The sequence below is a fragment of the Protopterus annectens genome, chromosome 1.part2, assembly GCF_019279795.1.
Source record: "Protopterus annectens isolate FY-2018-M chromosome 1.part2, PAN1.0, whole genome shotgun sequence".
In the NCBI taxonomy this organism is placed as follows: domain Eukaryota; kingdom Metazoa; phylum Chordata; order Ceratodontiformes; family Protopteridae; genus Protopterus; species Protopterus annectens.
In genome coordinates, this window is record NC_056727.1 from 657,034,811 (window position 1) to 657,059,638 (window position 24,828).

At 41.5% G+C, this 24,828-nt stretch overlaps 1 protein-coding gene across 1 annotated transcript in view; it reads left to right on the forward strand.

Annotated features, from left to right (window-relative positions):
* Window positions 1-1,012: 1,012 nt before the first annotated feature.
* HNRNPU (heterogeneous nuclear ribonucleoprotein U) overlaps window positions 1,013-24,828 on the forward strand; it is a 548,643-nt gene continuing 524,827 nt past the window's right edge. Inside the window, exons 1-3 of the mRNA XM_044058137.1 lie at window positions 1,013-1,648; window positions 9,151-9,256; window positions 16,764-16,837. Of these exons, the coding sequence (XP_043914072.1) occupies window positions 1,180-1,648; window positions 9,151-9,256; window positions 16,764-16,837 (649 nt within the window). The 5' untranslated portion in view covers window positions 1,013-1,179. The remainder of the gene's footprint in view (window positions 1,649-9,150; window positions 9,257-16,763; window positions 16,838-24,828) is intronic.

Genomic DNA, 24,828 nt, shown 5'->3' on the forward strand with positions numbered 1-24,828 from the left:
ACACACACCTTACGAGTTTAAAGGAGAAAATGGGATGTTCGCTATTAGCTCTTCTCCTGTATTTGAAGTCTTATTTGCTGATATGTTTCACCAGGGAGCCAAAATTAGTGCATTCACTAAATAACGCCAGCCACTATAATTCCATAATTGTATTTATATAGGCATTTCAGGCATAGCATAACAACGGAAACCCTGCTCTTTTAAGTAAGCGATACTTTTAATTGTCCATTATTCCTGCTCTCTTGTTTTAACTAAGAGAATAACAGCAATAGTTTAAACTGTCCCTTATTCCTGCCTTCTTGTTTTATCTAAATGAGTAAGGGCTATATTTTTAAAAAGTAACTATTTTGGGGGCTTTGACTACATTACAGTCCCTTGCGTTTTCAGTTAAAAGGCTTGGAACTATACCCGAGGGCTCACTTTTCATCGAATTGCTCTTAAACACTGTTGCAACAGTAGGTGTCTTCATCTAGCAACATTGTTTTAGGCAATTTTCTAAAATCCCACAGTAACCGATTTGCGGTTGATACTAACACTCCCTCCCTTGCTAGGCTCTGAAAATTCACAGGAAGATTCTACTTCATAGTGCTTTTAATTTAGTAATAATCAAAATAGCTATCGCTTGTTTCAGCGGTGAATTATACACATGCCTTCAGTATTATACTAATTAATCTGCTGTTGTATAACCTAAAAAGACTAAGATTTTAAAATAAATTCATCAACTATAAAGCCAGAACACACGTAGATATTTAAGTAAGTAGCTGCCGCCACTATTACAGACAAAACAGAAGTACTATAACTGATAAATATTAAATTGTGTTCGCACTGAATCCGTCAAAACAACGGCTTACGTCGCTTTCTAGTAAGTAGCAACAGTACTATAAGCTGCATTAGGCCTCTCCTCATTCATTTCTTTTGCTAGACGCATGCGCATTTGCAAAATTTGATCTGGTAAACAGGCAGTGGGCGGCTCTATTGACGTGTTTCGAGCAAGGCCGTCTATATTACGTGTTGTGTGGGTGTTCTGCGTGCTGCTGCCGCGGAGGGCTCCCTAGTGCTGCTGCTCTTGGGACAATTGGGAGGTCTACCAATTGGTGCAGATTAAAGCTTTCCACTGATGAAAATCGAGTTTTAACCATACCGCAAATTATATACCTGTTAGATTAAACCTCTACTATCATGAGTTCACCGATTAATGTAAAAAAACTGAAGGTAACAGAACTGAAAGATGAGCTCAAGAAACGTCGTTTGTCAGATAAGGGCTTGAAGGCCGAGCTTATGGAGCGGCTACAGGCCGCACTCGATCAGGAGGAACAGGGAGGCGGTGGAGGTGCCGGTAAAGACGATAATGGAATGGATGATACAGAGCCTGAAACAGAGGATGCAGGACACGGCGAGGAAGAGGAAGAAGATGAGGAGGAAGAGGAGACCGCGATGGAGAAGGACGAGGAAGGCGCCAAGGCCGAATCGGCTGAAAACGAAACAATAGATGAGCAAAAGGAAACAGCTGCGCGGGAGGGGGAAGAAAATGGAGAAGATCAAGGATTTCAGGAAGGGGATGAGGATATGGGAGATGATGATGAAAAAGAAGAGCACGAAAAGGAGGAAAAATCAGATGATGGCCAGGATAAAACTGAATCTGGAGAAGGTAAGCTAACAATAGTCATATCACGTGTGTTGCTGTCGTGGTTGTAGCGCGGGCTGTTGCTGTTATAACATGTGCTAAGACTTGGAAATACCACAGTGGGTATTGCAGATTCAAGAATAAGTCTGTAAGAGTCGCAGTAGCCGTGTTAACCCGCACTGTTTTCTCGTACTGAAGCCAGAGGGACCAGCTTTCTTTGTTTTATTCCGTTTTACGTTTGTCATTGATCTAGTGATCCACGCCCACGGGGATTGCTTTAAAGCTTCGTGTGCAGGCCTTATTGTAGCAATATCTTAGAATTGTTCGTGGTGGAACAGTTTTTTGTTTGCAGATCGCGTAAGCTGTGACCCTTTTCAGAGGCTGTTTAGGATTCTGACTAATTAAAATCACACTAAGTAGGATGATGCTGAGGGAATTTGGGAATAATCCAACACATCCTTTGCTGCTTATAGTACTGCAGATTTTTCTCTTGAGTAGATGTGTACTGTGTAAATGCACTTGCGCAGGAAGGGGGTTTCTATTCAGGAGATGGTCATTTCCCTCCTTTTATCACTACGTTTGACGTTTGTGTAAGGTCGATAGTGTGCAAGCTGTTTGATGCGAAAGGCAAACACGCTTGTTGGGGAAGCGCGTCCCCCCATGTTTCACATTGCATTGTGCACGTTTTATTCCCTGGTTAACACTGCATTCAATGTGTCCATTGCCAAGTCATTTAATTGTTTTCTTTCTGTGGTCAGCAATTTGCCTTTTAGTTTAATTTCTGTGCTCTGAGAAGCTGATTTCTTTTGGAACGGCAGATCAGACCTTTTTAAAGCTGCACGTTGCTCTCATTGAGATTCACTTGCACTGGGATTATGGGTGGTGTTCCCTTTGTTTAAGTCGTGGATTTCAGCTTGGGTATCTTGATAGTTTATACATAAAAATAATTTGAGTCATTTTAAGTGGCGTGCTAGATGTAAATTTCTTTGCGTTAATTGTTGCAACCATTCCGGAAAATAACTTCATTTTAATAAGGCGCTTCAAGTACCGTGGGCGTGGTCCTGTTTATTGACGAGTAAGCATGCGGTGGGGTGTTTTTCTTTTCAACGCCGTGTAACTACACCTATCAGAGAACCGGCCGCCTTCATAGCTGTACTTGTCAAATATTCAGATCTGTCCCTCATTCTTCTTGCAAATCATGCATGGTTGAAGTCACCTAAATGGAAGGCATTTGAGTTTCCGGCTTTGCCCTCTCGTTGTCTGTGGATTTGTTCATATAATCTTGAGCCAAGTTTTATATATAAGCTGCCAGGGGATTGTGTATTCAGAGTGAACGTGTAGTATATACAGTCATTGCAGTTTAGAGTATGGTGCTGCCAATTTGTCATTGCAGTTTAGAGTATGGTGCTGCCAATTTGTTAGTAGCTTCACGAGACTATTTTTGTTTGGGGAAAGTAACATTTTGATTAGGTAGCATAAGATGAGCAAGCCCGTAACTAAATTGGTTCTAGTGTCTGCATAGTTGTCAAGTTTTTAAAGATTGGGTCTAACAGTAAGTTTCTATTCAGAGTAGCTTAATTTCCATGCTGTTTGCTAGTATAGAAAGGGGGTGAAGGAATACATTATAAAATGCTTGTCTGGTAACACTTCTGCAAACTGTTTCTGAATAGGACTGTTGTCCAGTTATGCTGTCTGCCGATGTGTCTGTTTTGCATTAACCATTGGCATTTTGTTGCATCTTTAAAGTACACTGTCATGCACTGTGGAGAGGGGGGGGCGGGGGGGCGACAGCTGCTCGGAGTTACTATATAGGGGGGAGTTGTACATTGCTTGACAAGTATGCAGGCTTTGTTGTATAATTAGCTTTTTATTCCTTATCCTCGGCGAGGAGTCAACTGTGTAGTGTAATACTTATTTTTGTTTGATTGCTAGTGTGTCCCGATGGACAGTATTAAAACAACTTTAATTGTCATTATTACCTGGCTGGTCCTGGCGATTACGAAAAAAACCCGTCATGAGGGCTTGGGCAAATGCGTCATAACTGAGTTCTGTATAATTTGGTGCAATCAAAAGTTAAGTATTGTCCAGTCTCTTGTTGGTCAGACGGTGATACAAGCATGGTTTCCTGGAGATCATCCCCTCGTTGCTCCGGTCTTGGTGAAACGATTCATTGACGGTGGTTATGGTTTTGGTGTAGAGAGGGGAGTGGAACATTGTGTTTGAGGTACACCCCCCCCTGTCATTTGGTTCTGTGTAAACTGGAGCGAGACTTTTTTTTTTTTTTTTTTTTTTTTTTTTTTAGATTAAGATGTTTAACGTAATGTTTACTCTGCCTCTAAATGATAAGCTGGATAGCAAGAGCTCTGCATTTATTGGTACATACAGTATTGCAGGATGAGTAGCTTAAAAGTTGGGCATGTTGTACAGTTTTCATTGGTGACTAGCAAATGGGGTAACATTCCCAAGTCTAACATTGTACAGGTTGCATTAACTTTTTTTTTTTATTTTTGCTTATATTTTTTAGTTCATTCAGAGTCATATGTTCAGGAGCGAGTTTCCTGGAATATAAACACATACTTGTCCATTGATCTCTAACCTATGATCTTTCAGTTATGTGAATTTCCCCATAGTGCATTACCAATTCTGGTGATTTTAAAAGGCATCTATTTTAATATTTGCATTTAGTAGGTTCATAAAAGTCTGATAATGCAAAGAGTGAAAAGACTTAAACAGAAGCATTCCTTACTGGGCCAGATATGGTACTTTATTTGACTTGTCTCCAGCTGTCCCTTAGCCAGACTTCCACCCATTCAGTCACATGAATGGTTAACTGATTATTTGGAATATTTTTGAAAAGAAAAAAGGGGGACGTGTGCTGCTGAGTCTTGGGCAATAAACATGACCCAGTACCAAAATCAATGGTTGTAACTGACTGGATTGTGAAAATTTAGTATGTGCCAGAGTATATAAAAGACTTGCTCGTTTGTCGGTGAATTAACAAATGTATAAAATGTCAGTAGCGGTTGTGGCAAGAATGTGCACAACGTTGAGAGATCAACAGATTAAATTTTTGAGTCTCAGCGTTTGTGTGGGTGTCCTACAATGGCCTCATGGGATCCCCATTTAGCATATTGGTTTATAGTAGCAGATTGCAGTTCTAGGAGTTAGGATTTTAAAGTTAGTGAGCATACGAGACTGTCCAAAACAGTGAGGAGAGCTTCTCTGGCACAAAGTTGTACCTGCACATGGGGCACTCGAGGGTGGGTAGTTGTATAATATTAGAAGGACCCCGCAGGGTGTGCAGTAGCAAATCCTGCCCTAACCACACCTCCAGGCTGCCAATTCCTGGATGTGTGTGGAATCGGCTGAATATTCATAATTGTGCCGAAATAAACGGCACGAGAGGTGTGTGTGTTTTTTTTTTTTTTTTTTTTTTTTTTTTTACTTTGACACATTGTTTGCCATGAAATGTGAAGAGGTTACACCACAAGTTTCTCTGACCTGTACTGACTGTTGCATTTTACCAGCTGAATGTTTGTTTGTTAGAAGATGGTATCACTGTTGCACAGCACTTGTTCAGTGCTTGATTGGTCAGCTGTCCTTACCTTAATCTGTAAAGAAGCAGGGGGCTTGTCCCCCCTGAAAAAGAATATTTACTTAAATTTAATATGGGCCAGAGTATAAAAAGACAGTGCATCTCCATGAGAACCCAAGATGCTATCCAAAAAAAAAAAAGTCAATGTGGTGGTCCCCTGCCATAAACCAACTCTACAACAGGGGGAAGAAGCTGTTGCAAAAAGTGTAAAATCCCAAGAGTGGTGGCATTTCCCTGATCAGCCTCGGCAAGAAGCTAAGATCCCTCATAACCTCCTCCAGCACCAGTTATGAAAATTAAATCACCACGGATTCCAAAGACCATCACGAAGTGTTCTACAGCTATGTCAAGACAAGAATCTCAATGGCAACACTCAGATAAGCTCTGAGCTACAGCGCAATGGCAGTAAATATGCTTTTTTTTTTTTTTTTTTTTTTTGCCAACATCCTGGCCGGTTCAGCCGGAAGAATGCAAAGCCCCTGTAATCACTGAACAAGTAAAGACCGCACTCAACAAAACCAAGAACGCAGCATCCATGGGACCAGACAATATCCCATGGCTGTATACTGCACGAACTACACAACTAACTGGCACCCCACTTAAGTACCATGTTCAGCCATAGCCTCACCAAGCTATGTGCCTACTGAATAGCACACTGCGATGGTTATCCCACTCCACAAAGTAGTGCCACCACGGATCCCGGAAGCTACCACCCCATTAGCCTGACAAGCCTGGTCTGCAAGGCCATGGAACATTTCATCTTTGACCTTATAAACAAAGACATTAGGTAACCTCCAAACCCTGGACCCCACTCTAGTTTGGGTTTGTAAAAGGTAAATTGTGTCTACTAAACTGACAAGACTACTTTGAAGCAGTCGTTGGAGCCATAGACGAGGGCAAGGTGGTGCAGTCTCTCTACTTGCCAAGGCTTTTGGTGCCCTCCCCCACTCTGGAATTATAGTTAAACTCCTTAAACTGGGCATAAATCCCTATGTCACAAGATTGGTGGCTAACAAACTCACTGACGGAACACACAGGAAAAATAGCAGACTCCCAAGTCTGACTTCAGACAAGTGGAGTATCATGCGTTTCGGTCCTGGGTCGTCTTGTTCTGTTTGCACTTTTCTGAAGTGCATGCCAACACAGAAGGTCTCTGGCTAACAAAGCTCGCAGATGACTACAAACTGGGAGCTATAGTAGACTCGCCTAATGACGATTTAGACATTCTATAAAAGGGCCCCACAGAGACTTTATGTTTGGTGTCAGTCATGGCCTCAAGCTCAGTGCCAAGAAGTGTCACCCCCCAATCAACTACCACATAGGCGGTAGTTCACTAAACACTGAAAGTGTGATAAGAGACCACTGGATACAGTAGTCTCTAATAACCACAGTAGTCAGGAAGTCCTTCTACGTGGCACACCTAATCACAAAAGGGTTGTTCTTCTCTAGGAAAAAAGGTCATCGTTCCTCTCTACTCATCCCTCATCAAGCCCCATTATAGAGTACACTGCCCTGTTTGGCATGTATCTCACAAGACTTCTACAATAATTGGAAAGGCCACAGAAATATCTCACAAGACGTCTACGATAATTGGAAAGGCCACAGAAATAACTCACTAAGAGGATTATCGACCTCAAACAGATTCCATACACAGACTGTCTCAACTCCAGCTCTACTCTCACATATCGAGTACTCTTGAGTATATCTCTGCCTAACTTACACGGCTATCACAGAGCTGTTGGACATACTACACTGAGAAATCCCAATCTTTCCGAACTATATGCTCTAGGGATGTAAACCTTGTCACCACAATTAACAGAGCATGCTAGAGGGATAAATTCATATCCCAGAGACTTCCCATACTCTGGAACAAACTACACGTTCATGTCAAGCAAAGCTCCTCATTGGCCCCCTTTAAGAAAAATCTTGACTACTGGATGGGAAAAAGAAAATTCACCCCGGTACTGCTTGTTAGGGGCACGGGAAATTTTTTTCTTGGGTGGCGAAAGCCAGGGAACCTTTTTGTTTATTGCCTTTTCAGCTTTCTCACAGCACTATTTACAGATGCATGCAGTTGCTGGATTGTTTCCTGTCTCTAGTCTGAGACTTGATGTGGTCTGTGGCTTGTCCCCTTTTTATGGTTCACAGATCAATAATGTCTTTCAGTTCTGTTTGCCACTAATTCTGTATGTACTGTTTTTATTTTTACAGACTCCTAAGTCTTATGACCTTGTGTACTCAGTACCTGCTCCATACCTCTCTCTGCTCCCATGTCACTGTTTGTCTTTCTGCTTTTCCCCTGTAAGGGGTTGCCACAGCAGAACTGCAGTCCGCTAATGGTTGGCAGTAAACTTATACGAAATGCCGAGGTGCCAGCTCGACGCCCAACCTTCAACTAAGGCACATCCATTTATGCACATGTCTTTCGAACGCTACCCAACCGCAGGGAGGGCATGCAGACCCCACACAAGGCACTCCCAAGCCGAGAATCGAACGGGAGGACCTCTTGCTGTGAGGTAGCAACGTTACTGCCATACCACCGTGGCTATGGTCCTATGCCACTTCTGTTGGAAATTTTACTGGTAAAATTTTGCACGTGAACACCTTTTACCGGCCTTCAAGATTTTACTATTGGATAATTGGTTATGGCTTGGGGGTTGGCATAATGGTTTATCTATTTACATCAGGCAAGATAGTTTGATTCTCCCCTTTTGAAATGGAAATGGGCTACACTTAAGTGGACCAGTAGGCAATTGCCATTACATTCTGCTGACTGTTGCAATAATTAACCCAAGGGTTACATTTTTCTTTAACAAGACAGTCAAAATAGATGCACTTGTATTTGAAAAGAGAAAACAAAATAGATGCACTGAATGTATTGTCTCCCTGGGCCCTTGAGTGCCACTGTCCAACTGGATTTTCCTGGTGGCCAAATAGGCTTCCTCTTTGCTCCCTTGGTGTTTAGACTGCTTTTCAATGGTCCAAGTTTTGTTGCTATTCTGATTAAGGTTGCAAAGATTATCTCCACTATTCTCTCTACCCCTTTATAGTTCTCTGTTCTCTAGTGCCCCTTGAATTCCTTTTTATTTCTCGTGTGGTTAGATGTGAACTCCACATTCAATGTGGTGCATCATTAAATTTGAGAGTTTCTGCAATGAGGTTTTGTCAACCCTGATGCCCGCAGCTGGTACTGTACTTGCAGGCACATTGCAGTAGCTTTTCTCTTCAAAAGGCGACTGTGTTGGGTGAAGAGTGCAGCAAAACTTGGTAGAAGTCCTGTTGAGACTCCGCAAAGAGTCTCTTTACAGCTTTCTTGTGTGTTGCTGTTAGCATGTAGAAGGTTGCTGGGCGTGGTGGTTGTAACAGTATCAGGTTTGAGCAGTGCACTTGACTCTTGCACACCTTGAAACCTCTGGTACAAGTAAACTGACCATAACGATATGTCTTGAGGGCTAGAGCTGTAGTCACATGGAGGAGGGCACCCAGGGTTCTGTCTCTTTCTGCTTGAAGGGGAAAGGTAAATACTGCATTATAGGATAGTTAGGATGGGGGGCAGTTGTGATGCACAAGGTGTATTCTTTCTATGTCTCCTCTTTTCTGTGTGTGTGTGTGTGTGTGTGTGTGTGTGTGTGTGTGTGTGTGTGTGTGTGTGTATATATGTATGTAATACTTCCAAATAACTGGGTCTGGGCTTGTACGAGACGCTCCCCTAAATGTGTAAATGAGTATGACATAGCTGTATGCATCTCCACTGGAAACAGTTTGAAGCCTTTGTAATTTTTGAGTGTGAAGTTTCATAACCTTGGGTGCTAAAACTTTCCACCATAGTTTGATATGGTGCATTACCTACTGATGGATGAAGTTTAGAATTGTTGCTCTAAACTTTTGTTTTCAGTTCATGGTTAACTTAACATTATTTTCTGCTTTAAAGCAAAGGCAGAACAAAAAACTGGAGAGAAGAAAAAAGGGGTAAAGAGACCAAGAGAGGATCATGGAAGAGGATACTTTGAATATATTGAAGAAAACAAGTACAGTAGGTAAGTGAGTTATCTAGCTGGGATTTGAAAACTGTCTTAACTTATGTTTTGGAATTGAAAGTTGCATTTTAGGTTGTATACAAAGCATTTGTAACCCAAATGTCTGCATCTGTCCTTGTGGCTTCCATGAAACACTTAACCTTGAGCCTCCTTAATGGAATAAACTTGAGTTGGTTCTTAGAGGTATGCTGATGCCTAATTTTAAAAATGTTTCATTTTTGAGAAGTGATTCTGTTGGAATAAAAAAGTATTTGGCTTCATTGTTTATGTAATTTCAATGCAGACCAGTAGAGTTCTGTTGTCCTATAGTCCAGACATTTGGTATTTAATGTGTTCTAAAGTGATTTTATGGCACAAACCTGTACTGAATCTTTGTGATGCAAGCTTGAATGTAAGACTTCAAAAGAAGTATCGATTCCATGTAGCAGTAGAATGCTGTTAAAATTATTTGCCTGCACATCTTGAACCAGGAATCAGTAATGTACTTGGGCTGTTTGATTTACTTGTTCAGTGTTAAATGGAAATCATTTGAATGAGGAGTGTCTTGCTTGAGACGTTTTCCCAAACATTCACTGTGCAGTTGGGGGTAGATTCTCTAGCATGACCCTTCCTAAAAGTCATACCAGGGGTACCCCAAAGGTGGCTGCATACAAGATTGCTAGAAAGGCTTTCAACCAGCCCACATGTACAGACGTTTTGATGGATTGCGGTATGTTGGACGTGCATTGTATAGGTTTGTAACATGTATACAGTGTAGTTTGCATAACTTCAATCCTGTGTATAAGCTGGATTTTTTTCTTCTCTGCTTCCAGGCTCTTGTATTAATTTACAGTAAGTATGTCAAGGCCCTTTTAAAGTTCCTGTCAGCAGAATGCAACATGAGCTTGTGACAAAGTTAGGGAGGTGCACATGGCTGTTCTGTAACAATTTGCGTGCCTTGTAGATGTAGTGTTCCCTTGGAGTTTCTTGGGGCCCCAAGAGGACCAATGAGTTGCTGGAATCATAGCCACCTCCAAAGTGTCTGCAATTTTAACACTTTTTTTCTGAATTAGAAGTAAAACCAAATAAGATGAGCGGTAATGGTCCTCTTTCCCCCTTTATCTCAAATGTAGGGAATCCTTTCATTCTATTGGGGGGGGTATCCCTTAGAACTTGCCAGGAATGCTTTACAGTGCATGTTCTGCTGAAGGTGGTATAGTCTGTAGAGTTGAACTTCAGTCTTCGTGGTTTTTTTGAAACGCATGTACCTTGAAATTTGGGGTGGCAGCCATCACTACAGCAGTTTCGTCAGAAACATGCCTTGCAGGTTGTAAGGACAAACTACTGTAGCTGGAGAGTGGGAGTGAGTACTTGGTCACCTGTAATCTGGGATCCACCTAGTCTGTGGCATGATACAGCAGACCCCATACAGAAGTGTACAGGGGGGGGGTCATGATTCCATAGCGGCCACATGATGTGCATGAACTGGGGATGGGATTAGTTACCCCAGTGCACTGTAGAGTGGATTTGTTGCCCCAACCCTCCCAAGAAATTGGGATAAAGATCACTTGCTGCTATCGGTATGGGCTACACCGACAGAAGGCTGCTGACTGTTTTCTATAGAGGTGAGTAATTCTGATGTGATCCCTACTCCCATCATTGTCTATCATGTCCTCAGTCCTCTAGGTGGATAGATGGGGGTACTTTAAGCAGCACTAGTCTTGTTTTGGGATTGCTGGATGACCTTTTATTTGGCCATTTTGATGTGGGGATAGCTTAACAGGACCCAAAGGCAGCGATGCCAGACCTTCAGTAGGTAGTGATGTCCAGATGTGCCGGAACTACAGGTGATGCACAAGCGACACTCTGTGCTGAGTGTTCTCTCATTTAGGAGTAGGGCTAAGATGGAGAGGTCTTAAAAGTTCATTTTCATTTGGTAATTGCTAGTAGATCATGTTTTACAAACTGAGGGGGAAGTCGGACCACAGACTTTGGTATAGGGGAGGACTGTATCAAATGTAATTTTTTCCATTGTGAGCAGAAGAGAGGTGTATAGGACTATGTAAAATGTGCATATGAAGTAGTTCTTTCTGTACACGTGAAGCATCGTCCTTTAAGGAAGGAGTGTGCTGGGAGCCAGACTTCAGTATATAAACTATTTGCAGTTCAGTGTGGTTGTGGTGAGTTCTGTAGTTTTGAGGATTTGGTGGTGAGCAGGAGGAACACAAGAATTTTTGATGTAAAGGAAGGGGAATAAATGATTGGGGTGAGATCTTCACTGGGCATTTTAAGGTGTGATTACATGGTATTTTAAGGTAGTAGAAATGATCGTAGTACAGAAGTCTGGAAGCAGGGGGTATCCACTATGAATAGGCATACTGTTAATGTAATTCACTTCTGAAATAAAAGGTAATTGGAGCACGTTTTATGTGCACTCTCTCTTAAGATGAGCATCAAAATGAAGTGCTTATTGCCGGCCTGGGTGCAGAAGAAACCTGGTGCAGTTATATATGCAACTTGCTTCTCTTACTGCTATGAGAAGTAGAGTTATTAAAATTGTTTGATAGTGGTCATTTCACATAATTATAGTCGGTAGGTGCATATTGTCAGTGTTGGTGTTTACATGTACCCATATCTCCAGCTTCATTTGATCCAAGAAATGTCACACACTTGGTACCAAACATCATAAAAGGAGCTGACCTTCAACTGTTTAATCTGAGAGAGAGAAAAATTGCATCTGTTCAAGGCTCATCAGTAGGCAAGTAATGGCAGCAACAAAAGGGCCACTTGCCTTAAAGTTTACTCCACGTGTAGTATATCGAGTAGTGATAGATGTGGAATAGAGGGTTGAGAGGGTGTCTAGTACACTGCCTAGGTTTTCTCAAGGTTTGTTACAGCCAGCTCTTTGGGGACTATATGGGCAGTACCCCATGGTTATAGACACCTATTTTAGATGTCTTGTTTGCATGTCTATGCTTCACTACATTGTTTAGCTTTTGCTTGCCTCAGGTTTGTTCTTGTTTGCTGTGTGCCAGAGTTTTGAAAGTATTTTTAGAAGTTGTTCCATTATGTTGTCTCCACATTTGCAGTAGTTTACCTTTTCGTTGAGCAAATCTTCACTGCAGTCTGCATGCTTGGCGTTTTTTTTTTTTTTTTTTTTTAATAGATCAAAACCAGCTCTGTTTGATGTGAGATGTCAGGTGGTGCTGTGTGGTGTTGAATTTATTTATTTTTAACCTCTTTGTGTACATGCTGTTGAAATAGCTTAGGACCGCTTGGAAATTCCTTAAGAGGTTAGTCCTGATAGGATTTTGTCTCCTTCGGTGGTTTCTCCAGCTGCTGCATGTGCATTTTGAGGTACATGCCGAAGTTCCTCACCAAGAGAATCCAGGACCTGAAACACTACCCTAACAGGCCAAAAGCCCTGTCCCTCTGTTTCATACAGACTCCTCGGAGGTGACCTCTTGTGTGGCATACAAAGCAATCTCAGACCCTGCCTTGATGGGACTGCTGCATATCCAGAAGTCGAGCTCCATTTGAGCAACCCATATACCTGACCTCAATCTGGTCTGTGATATCAATATGACTTGTTGGTGGGGCAGATTTGGGTCCCATCCCCCCCCCCCCATTTGTGAAATACTCCCCCTCCATGTCAGAGTACCCCATTGTCCCTTTTTAAGCGCAACCTGGATAACTGGATGGAGAATGGAAAATACACTTCTGGGATCCCACGTGTCCCTGTTGGACAGGAGCTCTGGGTGCGGACTTGTCTAAACATAGGCTAAACTCTTGGCTAGGTTTATAAGAGCGTCTGGGCCTATAGCAACATAGGCTAATAGCCTAGTAACCTCCTATGAAGATGTTAATCTATTTGGCACACGCGTCCTCTCTGTAGTGGTCATGCTCTGCTGTTGATTACAGTAGTGCTGCAATAAATGAATACTAAATCTGTGATTTAACTGAGCAGTCAGTGTGCCTGTTAGGAATGTCATTGGATTCTCAGTCCTGATGTCCCCTTTTTGATACCTTTTAGAGTAGGTGTAAGGAAGCTGTGCAAGCCATTGAGCATATAAAGTATGTTGGGTTTAATTCCATCCTAGAGCTTGCATGTCTTTTTAGTAGGCACTAGGCTTGTCCCTGGCTGTAGTACCTTTTAAAGTCTCTCTCCAAGTTGGGCAGAGTGACTGCAGAGAGAGTTGGTACTGCTGGCCCCATCTTGTCATCTATCCACAACCACATATTTGCTTGCTTCACCTCTACTAATGTAGTAGTGTTTGCATTCACTTGGCCATCTGGACTGCTCCAGGAAGCCTTTATTAACATTGGAGAGACTGAGTGGGATAGAACATTAGGTATTTAGATTGCGTGAAAGCCACGTGGTTGGTTGGTTCTCATACTTTAACTTGGAGGGTGGGGGGTACATTTCGGGTATGTATTCATTTGGTGTAACGCCTGACACTTGTTTCTGGATGTCTGAGACTTTGCAAAAATGGTATAAAACCAGTGAGCCATGGAGGCATAAAGTAATATGCTCTCAACCATGAAAATACAGTTGATGTGTTGGGTAGTACTGCTTTAAGAAGGCCTTTCTTGAACGTCACCTAGTGCTTGTAACTTTGCGTGGCTTTCATTTTGGATGTGACTTACGGTCACCTGTTCCTTGCTGACTAAGCCAGGTGCACAGAATTTGTGACCTTGTACCTAGCATTTGGCAGTGGCACGCATGAGGCAGTTTTTGCTATTGCAACCCTTCAGCACTGGGTGCTGTTTTGCCAGACTGTTATACACTTGAGTGTGTAGATTTTGATCAAGGCTGTATTCCTAAGGCCAAGTTTCACCTGGTTCTGTGTTTATGAAATTTGCCCTCTAGTTTTTCTCAGGATATCCCTGCCACCTAGTAGGCTTATGTTAGAAATCGGAATATATGAACCACTGCCTTTGAGGTTGTGCAGACGACTTTAATTGAACTAGCAGCATTTCCATTAGAAAAATCACCATAGCTGCATTGGATTTGTGTAGGGGAAATTTTGCTACACCTGCACCTTGTTACAGAACAGCTTTGTCTTAATTGTGTGGACTGAAGCAGGTAAATGTCCAAGTGACGGCTAGAATATTAGGATTCTAAGCTGTTCTAACTTTTTGGTTGTAAAGTTTAATGTTTTGCATTGCACACTACCCTTAAAATGGTGAAACTTAACTTGGTGTTGCATTCAGTGCTGTTTTAAGCAGTCATTCTTCAGATACTGTGCAAGGAAATTCTACAGTCTAGTAGAGTCCAGCCGAGGAAGTGTGTGATTTTGTATGTGAAGATGATGCATGTAGTTTTTGAGCCAGTATTGGCAGCTACACATGAATCCTGAGGTGGTTCAGACTTCCGGAAAACTTGCACTGCATTTCTATAGAGAATGAAAGTGTTCAGCAGCATTAGTTATATGTACCATATGTTGGTTTCATTGTAGCTGTTCTGACTGTATATTTGTAAAATAGCTCACTGTGTACAATGAGTCATGTTAATTGTAATGTGTTGCTGACATTTTTTGCATCTCTGAGCTGTGAAGTGATTTCCTCGTGCTGTCAGTTTGAGGCTATGTTCAGGGTATTCTGGTTATGGTAAGCTTTCTGTGGTGTCATTGCTGAGAATTCTGCAGGATGTATTGTACTTAGTGCCTGTAGTGAAAGAGGATGGGGCCTTATGAACTTCATGCAGCCTTTCTTTTAAAAGCTGTATCCCTCCAAATTTTCTGCCTTAAGGTGCTCTGTGTAGAACATTTAAGGCATTCTGTCTGTAACGGGTAAGGAGTAATGTAAAGTTGCAGCCTTGGATATTTTTGTCGTTTCATTGGTGTGCATTTCATTTAATTTGCTGTGCAACATTCCTGGTCTCCATAGCCATAGATGTCTGTAAAGGGCAGATGTGTATGTGAGGCTGTGTCTCAGTATCATTATATCTTACTAAAATGTGGGCAGTGTTTGGTAGATGGTTTTCAAGATTTTAATGGAATCTCATCTTAGATGAGTGCTATTCTAGTTTTTGGGGGATAAAGTAGTTTCTGTGCAAACAAACGTCTTGTAGCTATTTTTGACCCATTGCCTCCTGAATGAGCCTTTTGTCAGACATTGTAGTGTGTAGGTGGTGGTCAGCTCTCTACTTGGCAGGACTGTACAGCATTTGATGCCTGTAGGAGCAGACATGGGTCTAGGTGAATTTCTATTGCCACTTAGCCTTTGTAGAGTAGCTCTGTAGACTTTGCAAGTGTAGATGTCAGGTAATCCACCTTAGTCTAGGCACATTGTTTATTGGTCACGAGACTTGAGTGGGTAAACTAAAAGGTAGCTCAACACTTTATCCAGAGTCCTGTCTGTTTGCTACCTGAAATGCGCTTTCCAACCCAGCTGTGTGGATCAGCCCAGAGTTTGTGCTGCTGATTATAGGGCTGGTGACTGAGCTTATGGCTCAAAGGACGTCTGAGGGATATGGAATTAGTGTTGTACACTTATATTCTGTTGGTTCTTGGGCATTAAAATGGTGGATAATCTGTCTAGCAAGTCCCACAGAGATTTACTCTAATGCCCTTCTGATGTGCTAGCAGGCCTTGTTTGAGTGGAGCTGACTGAGTTTTAAAAACATTCTGGATGTGGGTGGTATTGCTGTTAAGTATGGTCTTGGGCCTGCCACATACTATTGCTACTGTTCCCTTTTTTCATCAGTGGGCTACTTCCATGAGCTGGGTAGTTGCTGACTTTAAAATTCACTGTAGACTGCATGCTGGGTTGTTTTGTCAAATTTGTGCCCATTTGGTCCTGCTCCCTCTAATTCCTTCTGTCTACATGTAGATTTTTTTGCAGATTGCAGGCTTTTATTTTCCCCCCTCCCAGATGTTTTTAAGGTACCAAAGGCAACTAGGAAAACTTCCCCTGTTTCCAAAATTTTACTTTGCCCACAATGTTTTTAACGTTTTGAGCTTTCAGAACAGATTGGATTGTTAGGTGGTTCATTGCATTATTGCTGGAACCTAGATAATTTGTAGGCTTTTTTGTTCAATTTAATATGAAACAATTGCAGATGTTATAAAATATCAAAGATCTGAAGAGCATCTATGTTCATACCTGCCCTAGCAGTACATGCAGGGCCTGAATTGTCTGTTACGTTTTCTAGAACTGAATTTTGGTTTGATTTTTATCATTTTGCAACAAGTGTGCCATTATCTTGCACATTTTCTGATAAGTAAATGTTTTGTTTGCCTTGGGTTTTAACAACCCCAAATATGCTTTTCCAGTTCTTGTGTAGAATTGTTAGCTTCTTGTTCAGTACCCCAGTCTGTGCCAGAAGAAGGGGACTTTAATTTGCCGAGGTAGTATAGTAATCTGCTTCGTAAAGTAACTTGACGAGCAGTTATTAATGAACTGGGGTTTGTTAAATGTGGCTGTACTTTGTCTGTTCTAACTTTCGTTGTCGGCCACTGTGCTTTGAACTGGAATTTAATATAGGATTTGGGGGTTTAAATTATTATTTTTAATTCTTACACAGGGCTAAATCTCCCCAGCCACCAGTTGAAGAAGAAGCTGAGGAGTTTGATGATACTGCAGTTACCCTTGACACATGTAAGTGCTTTTGATTGTCCCCTTCAGTAAGGACTGTGCATTTGAGGTGCTGTACCCTGCATGGGTTGGTACCACAGTATAAAGCAAACACACATGCTGTTAGCAACAGGGTGTTTTTTCATTTGCTTTTTTGTTTTGTTTTCACTAGTTCCACATGCCTTTTATTTACCCTTAATTGGTCACCCAGTTTTTCCTTTAAGGATTCCCCAGTCACTTCATCAGGATTTCACCCCTTACCACATTGTGTAGGAATTTGGATGCCTCCTAACCATGGCTTTTATTGAAGTATTTTGAAATGCTGTTTGTTTTGAATTCATGACAATGTACATTTTTAAAAACTGTATATTGCATTGAAAGCATGGAGAATCAGCATATTTGATAGTGGCGTAAACAATTTCTGTACAATGGTTTAAAATTTTGAAAGTGTGAAAACAAGGGTACTTTTTTTTTAATGTAGCAAATGTTTTAATGAATTGCAAAAAGTACTATCTTATTCAGTTTATAAACTGTTAAGAAAATAGCAGGTAGTCCTGCTTTTTTTTTTTTTTTTTGTGATACATTTGCTGATTTTAAATTTGTGGCAAAAATGAAAGTATGTCTTGTTGGAATTATTCTGATGTATCGGTGCGGTTCACCATTTTTTAACCGTAGGCAAGACAGTGGGCTGCTGTGTTTAGTCTCTCTGTAGTTTGCAAAGTTTTCAGGTTTTAATCCCCCTGGAAACTGAATCACTGAGCCAGCTGGGGCAACTTTTTTTTTTTTTTTTTTTAATGCGCATGTAAAATATTGGCCTGTTCACACATTTTAGAGTATGATGGGCTGCATGATTTTGATGCATCGGAAAAGCTTTCATTTTAGATAAAACAGCTTGCCGATTTAGGTAGAGGAATGCTGTGAAAGGTGTACTTTAAAATGCTAAGCCTGCCTCATTGACTTTTGGGGTGACTGTTAATGGTCAGTAACACCCTTGCTGTGAAGAGAGGTGCACTTTAAAAAAAAAAAATACTAAGCTTGATGCATTTATGATAAAGTACTGCAGTTGATTTATTTTTTTTAGTCTTTTTGGTTAGTTTAGTTTAAGGGGGTGGCTGATTTGTGAGGTGTGCATTTTTTCTCCCCTTCCACCACCCCAAAATGCTGACTCGCACAGTGATGCTACTGCTGTGCCGCACAAGTAATTTGGTGCATGCCGTACCAAAATTGCAGATATGTCACTAGTAGGAAGAGGTGTGCACTTGTGCTTCATGTAGGTGCAGTCAGTATAGCTTGCGTTGTCTGCTCCAGTAGGCAGTTAGATGTGGTATGCTGTGCTGTTTTGCCATCTGGGGATTGTTAGGAGAGCTGATTTGACCCACTCCCATCTCATGGAGTGCTGTGGCATGAGCACCCGTTCCCAGTTATCTTTTGAAAGGTCATTGTGAAGTTTCGTCCAGCACTGCAGTTAACCTAACTAGCTATAAATGACCCCTGACACCGCTAAAGTTTGGTTTGTACAGGTAGGCAGGTTTCTTAGTTGGACTGAGAATGGAGGTCATTTGCTGGTTGTACCTTGGTGTAGTAGCTAGAAAGCTAGGTAGTGTCCTTGCTTCTACAAATGCAAGCTCCTAGTTCTGCAGTGGAAGCACTTCTACACGTGCCTACATGAATTTTTCATCTGTACTTTTGCGATTTTGTGCAGTATTACTATTACTATTACTGTAGTTTGTATCCTGGCAGCTACTTTATTGGCAAACACGACCATTTTAATCTGTTAGGGAGGATGTTGCATGAATAGTCTCTCTGCAAATGGAAATGCCTGCCCTTTAACAGTTTGAGTAATCTTAGTGTAAGTTTTCATAAAGTATTCCTGGAAAGGCTTTAATACCAGCTTTGAAAATGGTGTGGTTCTAAGACTCTGACAATTTCTTAAACTCTTCTGTAGTAGCCTCGGTATCTTTGACATTTTTAGCTTTCATGTTCAAGCTGTCCTTGGATTCCCAAGAAATGGCTTAATAGTAATTTCTGTGATTTACCAAAACTTGGTGTCTTCAGTTATGCCCATTTCATTTTACATTACATCCCACACTAGGATAAGCATCTGTCTTTGAAAACATGGGTGTCTCTAAGTGTGTCTCTGGCAGAAAGTTAAAAGCTTTTACTGTAACAAGATTTGGGATGATTGCATATGAACAAGTGCTTCTTTTTTGCCTAAAGAAGGTCATTGGAAAATTCACAAGTGTTATAGCATCACGTCAAAAACTGAGGTATTGGATCTGAAAAGTTATGTACTGTATGCATGTGGGTGAGTCTTGTGTATGCATGCATAATTGCATGACTAATATACATACATTGTTCAAGCAAATGAATGTGTGTTGTAGAAGAAGTCATGAAACTGTCTGAATTGCATGATCTTCACAATCTTTGCTCAAACTGTGTTCTGGGGATGTATTAATAATCATTTATCTGGCCTGAAGGCAGAGAGTGGTGGATAGTCAGACTGGTGAAATTATGCTATTGGTTGATGTCTTGTATGCATGGTGCACACTGGATTAATACTACCTCGGGGTGGTACGCAAAGAGATTCAGTAATGCATAGATCACCGGGTGCAGAAAATTCATTTGCTTGGCTTGTTCTAATCAGCATATCCCATCCACGGCTACTGTCTGAAGCTCCATATTAAAGCTTGTAGTTAAGGGAAGTATTTTAATGTAATGGTGGTATGAAGTTTGCAACAGCCAAAAAACTATGCTGGACTTTGGTGTACTGGATCTCATTTTTCTTGGGGGGGGGGGGGTGCATTGTATAGTATGAATTCCAAATTATCAATTTTGTATGAAAGTCTAGATCACAGTTGGTGCCAATACAGTAATCGTAGTTTTCTGCTTGCTCCGTTTTTACCTTGGCTCCTGTGCTAAGATCCATCTTGCCAGTTGAAGTATGGATAATAGAGGGTAGCCAGTGTAAGAACAGACTAGGGAAGATTGGAGTCCTTTGCCAAGTCTTGCTTGTCCACAATTTCCCAGTTCTCTTTACCGTATTGAGTTGCCGTTGCCAGGCTACTGTGCGATAGCAATCATCCAGGCAACCATCTGGGTTTTCTGTCCCCTTTCTGCTTTGCCCAAGGTTTACCAGAAGTAGGCAAGTATTGTGCTTGCTGTGGGTTGTAGAAAGTCTTTTCTAGGACTGGTGTCTTCCAAAAATACAGTTCCCTATTCCTCACTGATGCCCCATACTTGAATATTTTTTGAAACTTTAATATGTATAGTTTTTTTGTGTCACTGCAGGAGAAGCTCACTACTTTAGAGCCTGCAGCTTTAGCACTGTATTATTTGGTAGACATTTTCTGTTGACAGGTAACCATAGGCTGGATAACTTGCTTTTCAAACCATATCATTTAGCCGATCCTTCCTGGCTACCCTAATCTGGTTGGCATGCTAAGACTTTCATTGTGCTAGCTTATGTGGAGCAAACCAACTATGAATGGTGCAGGGGCAAAATGAGTTTACAAATGGAACTGTGGGTTTCAAAGTAGTTTTTAAATGCAGCTCAAGGCTCCTATGTTGACTTTTTGACAGCCACTGTTCGGTAAGTACTGAACACACTTGTCTGTAGTCATTAAAGGGCTAGTGCAGAATAGAGAATAGCTGAAAAATATGCTTTCGGAATCAAAGTTCAAGCAGCGATCCTTGCAAGAAAATGGTCGGTACAAAAGCCACTTGCATTTTTCTGTTGCCAATTCCCATGAATGGTCCTTGACTTTAAATGATGGCAATTTCTCTGTTTTATGCACTGGACAGTGTCTTGGCACTTCTTTCTGGTGTCTGCACTTCTGACGTGAGCAGATCTGAGTTATTGGATGTTGGGCCATATGACCATTTACCTACGCCCACAGATTTTGAGCACTGTATTGTTGGCAGTTGATGCCTGCATCCATGGTATCTTGCCTGTAGCTACCTGTCCTTGACTTCATGCCGTAGGGCAAAAGTTTGCTAGCCATTTGGACACCTCCCTTGGGAGGAAGGTGCAGATTGCCCTCCCCCAAGTATTTGAAGATTGCCTGGACTTGATGCTTACACATTGGGTGCCATCCAGCTCTGCTTTTCCAATTCCTTCCCTTCAGCATAGGCTTTAGAAGGCGGCAGCAAGTTTGGAGAGGTATTCTGTCAGTTTTCTTCAGATGCCACTATAATTGGAGAAACTTGATAGTGACCATCGTTCCCAAGGGGGGTTGTTAGTATTTTCCATCCTCTCTGGTTAATTGGCTGAATAGGGAACATAAAATTATTTGTCCTCTTCTGCAGCCAGTGCTGTGCTGTCTACTTTTCCAAGTAGTTATGGACCTGGTCTCTGTATGTATGCACCAGCCCATTGGCAGATGTTAAGCTAAGTTCTTGATTATTTTTATCCGGACTGGGAGGGGTCCTTCACCTTTTTCTACTTGGAAGTTGTAATGGCAAATGTGGGAGAATAGAAGTCTCTAATTTATACAGCCCCCCTCGCAAAGAAAGTGGTCTAAACTCTGCAGAAGATTAGAAGTATCTCTAATGTGAATGGTTTGGTGGTCTTTTTAAATCAGCTAGCTTATAAGTATGCATTGCAGTACCAACTACTTCATCTGTGGATTTTTTCCTTTGTTTCAGCTATCTAATGTGGGCACTCTTTATTTCAGAGACTGAATACTGACACACAACTGGGTGGTCAGAAGTACTGCAGAGAATAGTATGTCTAGCTTTCAAGGCACGTGAGTGGAAAAGTACAATTCTGAAACTAGTCCAGCAGCTATGTGAAATCCCCAGCCCTTTTTATAGGGTTAAAGGTTTTGTGCTATGCACTTGTGGGGAGGTTCACCCGGTAAGATTAGCTAAAAGTCTTGCCTGCAGTTAAAATTCAGTGAACCTCCTTTGACACAGATGCTATAGTTAATGACGGTTACTCACTTGTCATGACGTGCCCTTTAGTACTGCGCCTGTGTTCATGTCCCCACTTTTATATATGAAATACTAGCTTTTAAGACTTATCTACCTTTTGCCTTTGTGTCCGTTTCCTGTTTTAACCTATGATGCCAAGAAATTTCAGCGGAAGACCCAGAGAGACCTTCCTTGATGGGAGTGGGGTTCTGAGGATCCCCAGTGCCTGTGACATTCTTGCTGCTCAGAGGATGGACAGTGTTGCATGTCAGTCCTGGTAAGTAAGCTTATTTCAGCTTTTGTTCTGGGAAAGGCTTTTAAGTTGCCAAGCACCCACTTCCCACATGGATTGCCAGCTGTATTGTTCTGCATAGTCTACCAGGGCTTTGATTTTTTTTCTGTTAAATCAAAACTCACTCTGGTTAGAGGACTAATGCCTGCCTGCTTGTATGTTCCTTATGGATGTTTTGTGCTTTCGTGACTCTTGCTACGCAACTTTGCTATTTGCTTGAGACTGTTTGAATCGGGTAACATTTGGAAAGTCAGTTCTCCAGGATTGTGCCACTTTATTACAGTTCTTTCTTCCACCTGCTTCTTCCTGTTAGAAGGAATGCTGTCGGCTATCCCTATAGATGAGTGGATTTTTCAGTTTGCTACAGCTGCAAGAGCTCCTGTAACGTTGGTAAGTGTGATGTTAGATGGAAGTCTGTGCTAGTCAACAATCTTGTACACGCGATAATTTGTTTTTGAATAGGTGACGCCTTCAGTGTGTTATTGGAAGGGGTGAAGACTAAGGATCAGTCCTAGAATGCAGAAGGACTTTCCACTGGCAAGGATGTGATCAGTCCGATAATTTTTATCTGAGATCTTGAAGCCAGAGTTGGTTGCCTGTTTCATTCTCAAGGTGCTTGAGCCATTTTGGGCTTCAGGATGCCTATGCTCAGACGGAGAAGTTGGAGTAGTGTGTGTGGTCATTGAGACCATAAGTGCATCCATAAATGAATAGGATATAGTCACATGGGGTGGGTCATTCCATTTTGCCTCCCACATCAGTTCCTTTCTCCATTTTTAAAGTGAGATGTTTGCGTGGTTAACGGGAGGTATCCCTTATTTTGGAGACTCTGTTTTAATGCCTTAAGTACAGTCTATGATCTAGTGGCAAGACTGAATATATTGCTGAATGTTTGATAGCGGTTTTGTTTTCAGGTGGCTGTGATGCCCTTGTTGCCATCTGTGGGACAATGGCTCTGTCTCTCCCTCTTCATAACACTTTACCATAAATGTTTTTTGCTGGAGCACTAGCCTTCCCTTTTTTAATGGTCTTCCCCTTCCCCCTTTTTTAATGGTCTTCCCCTTCCCCCTTTTTTAATGGTCTTCCCCTTCCCCCTTTTTTAATGGTCAAGTGTTGTTAAGACGTACTGTTCACCTTTTATGATCTTGTGCAAGTGGAGAGCAATTTTTTTACCATATTCCTATTTTAAAGGCATAAGTGGAATTGGCAACAAGTGTGTAAAACTACCCCACAAAAGCAGAAAATATTTGAGTTAATACAAATGAAGTAATCTCTTGCAGGTCAACTTTGCAAACTACCTTCTGTCTAAAGTCTTCCTTTACCTAAAAGTTCCCCCACCAAGTTTCTCCTTTTGCTGACCATTTGTTCACCTTCTGTTCCATCGTGTCTTCTGCTGGAGTTTGAATCCTGGGTGTTGATATTGGTGGTGCCCGTTAGCCTTGGAGATGCAGGACCTTTCTAAGGGCACTTTAATGTGTGCTTTCTTTTCATGTCATAGACTGCACTAACTAGTCCAGTGGTAACAAATAAAATATCTTGTAGCTTGTGTTGACAGTGGTAAATGGCTGTTGCTTTCTTCCCAAAAGTAGATGAACGAATAAAACTGGATTTAATTTGAGTAATCCTGTTTATTTTGCTTCTCTTGCAGACATAGCTTTGATTACTAAACCTACAATCTGTGATGGAATGTTTCAACAGTATGACCGAGAAATTCATGCTGTGGTCATGACTAGGGACAGCATAGTCACAGAAGTGAACCATGGGGGGGGGGGGGGTGCACTGCAGGCATTACCCGCTTTCAGAGTTGCTTATAAAATAAGAACAGGCAGAAATGCAAAAGTAGAAAATGGACCTGGAGAATTTCTTTTGGGAGGGGGGGTATATTTAAAAGCGACGTATTCTCCTTGCATCCATAACATTTTCCTTTAAGTTACTCTGACTTCCTCCCACCTGCCAAAACCTGATGGTTTAGTGACTACTCTAAAATGTCCCTGCATGTAATTTGTACTGTAGCTGTTCCGATTTACTCTTGGCAAGCTTGGCTACTCATTTTCCCAGCTACCTACCACGTAATACTAACTTCTTGTAGCAACAACTGCCAATGACTGTTATGTACCTCTATCAATTGTTCACTGATGAATCTCTACTACATTTGTAACCATGTTTAGGCCATATTTTTAAAATTGTACTATTGCTTCCTTAGCTGGACTAATGTCTATATTTAAATGCTATGTGTTTAACTGTATAACGCAAATTAAACTTAATGTTGAGCTTTTCTCCCAGGGTCTCTGCTGAAAATGGACCAGTGTCCAGTCGGACTCTCCTGGTCAACAAATGTAAATAAATATTGCTGGAAATAACTATATGCATTCGTCCACTTACCAAGTTTAACAAATTGGGGAGCAAGTGGAGTGTTTCGAGTACTGCCATTTCTAAGGAGTGGCCTGATGTGATTGAACAGTCTGAGAAAGTTGAACTGGTTTATGATTGTTGTGGAAACATGCTCTTCTGTAAATTGGTAAGAGTAACTGCAAATTGACAGTAAAATCTCCGTTGAAGTGTTTACATTGTGCAGTTCTACATGGTATGTAGAGTAAGGTCCAAATCAAATGATGGGAAGAGTAGAAAGGAGAGAGAAAGTGACAGTATTATTGGGGGAGGGTGCAAGGGAAAAGTGTGCAATCCATTATTTGCTCAGGACAGTACTAAGTTTTGAGAATATGTTCACAGGTAAGCCAGGGTGCATCCTTTTGATGTAGCCTATTGAGGACCTTGGTGGCCTATCAGGCCAGTCCCTTTGTAGTGTACCTGA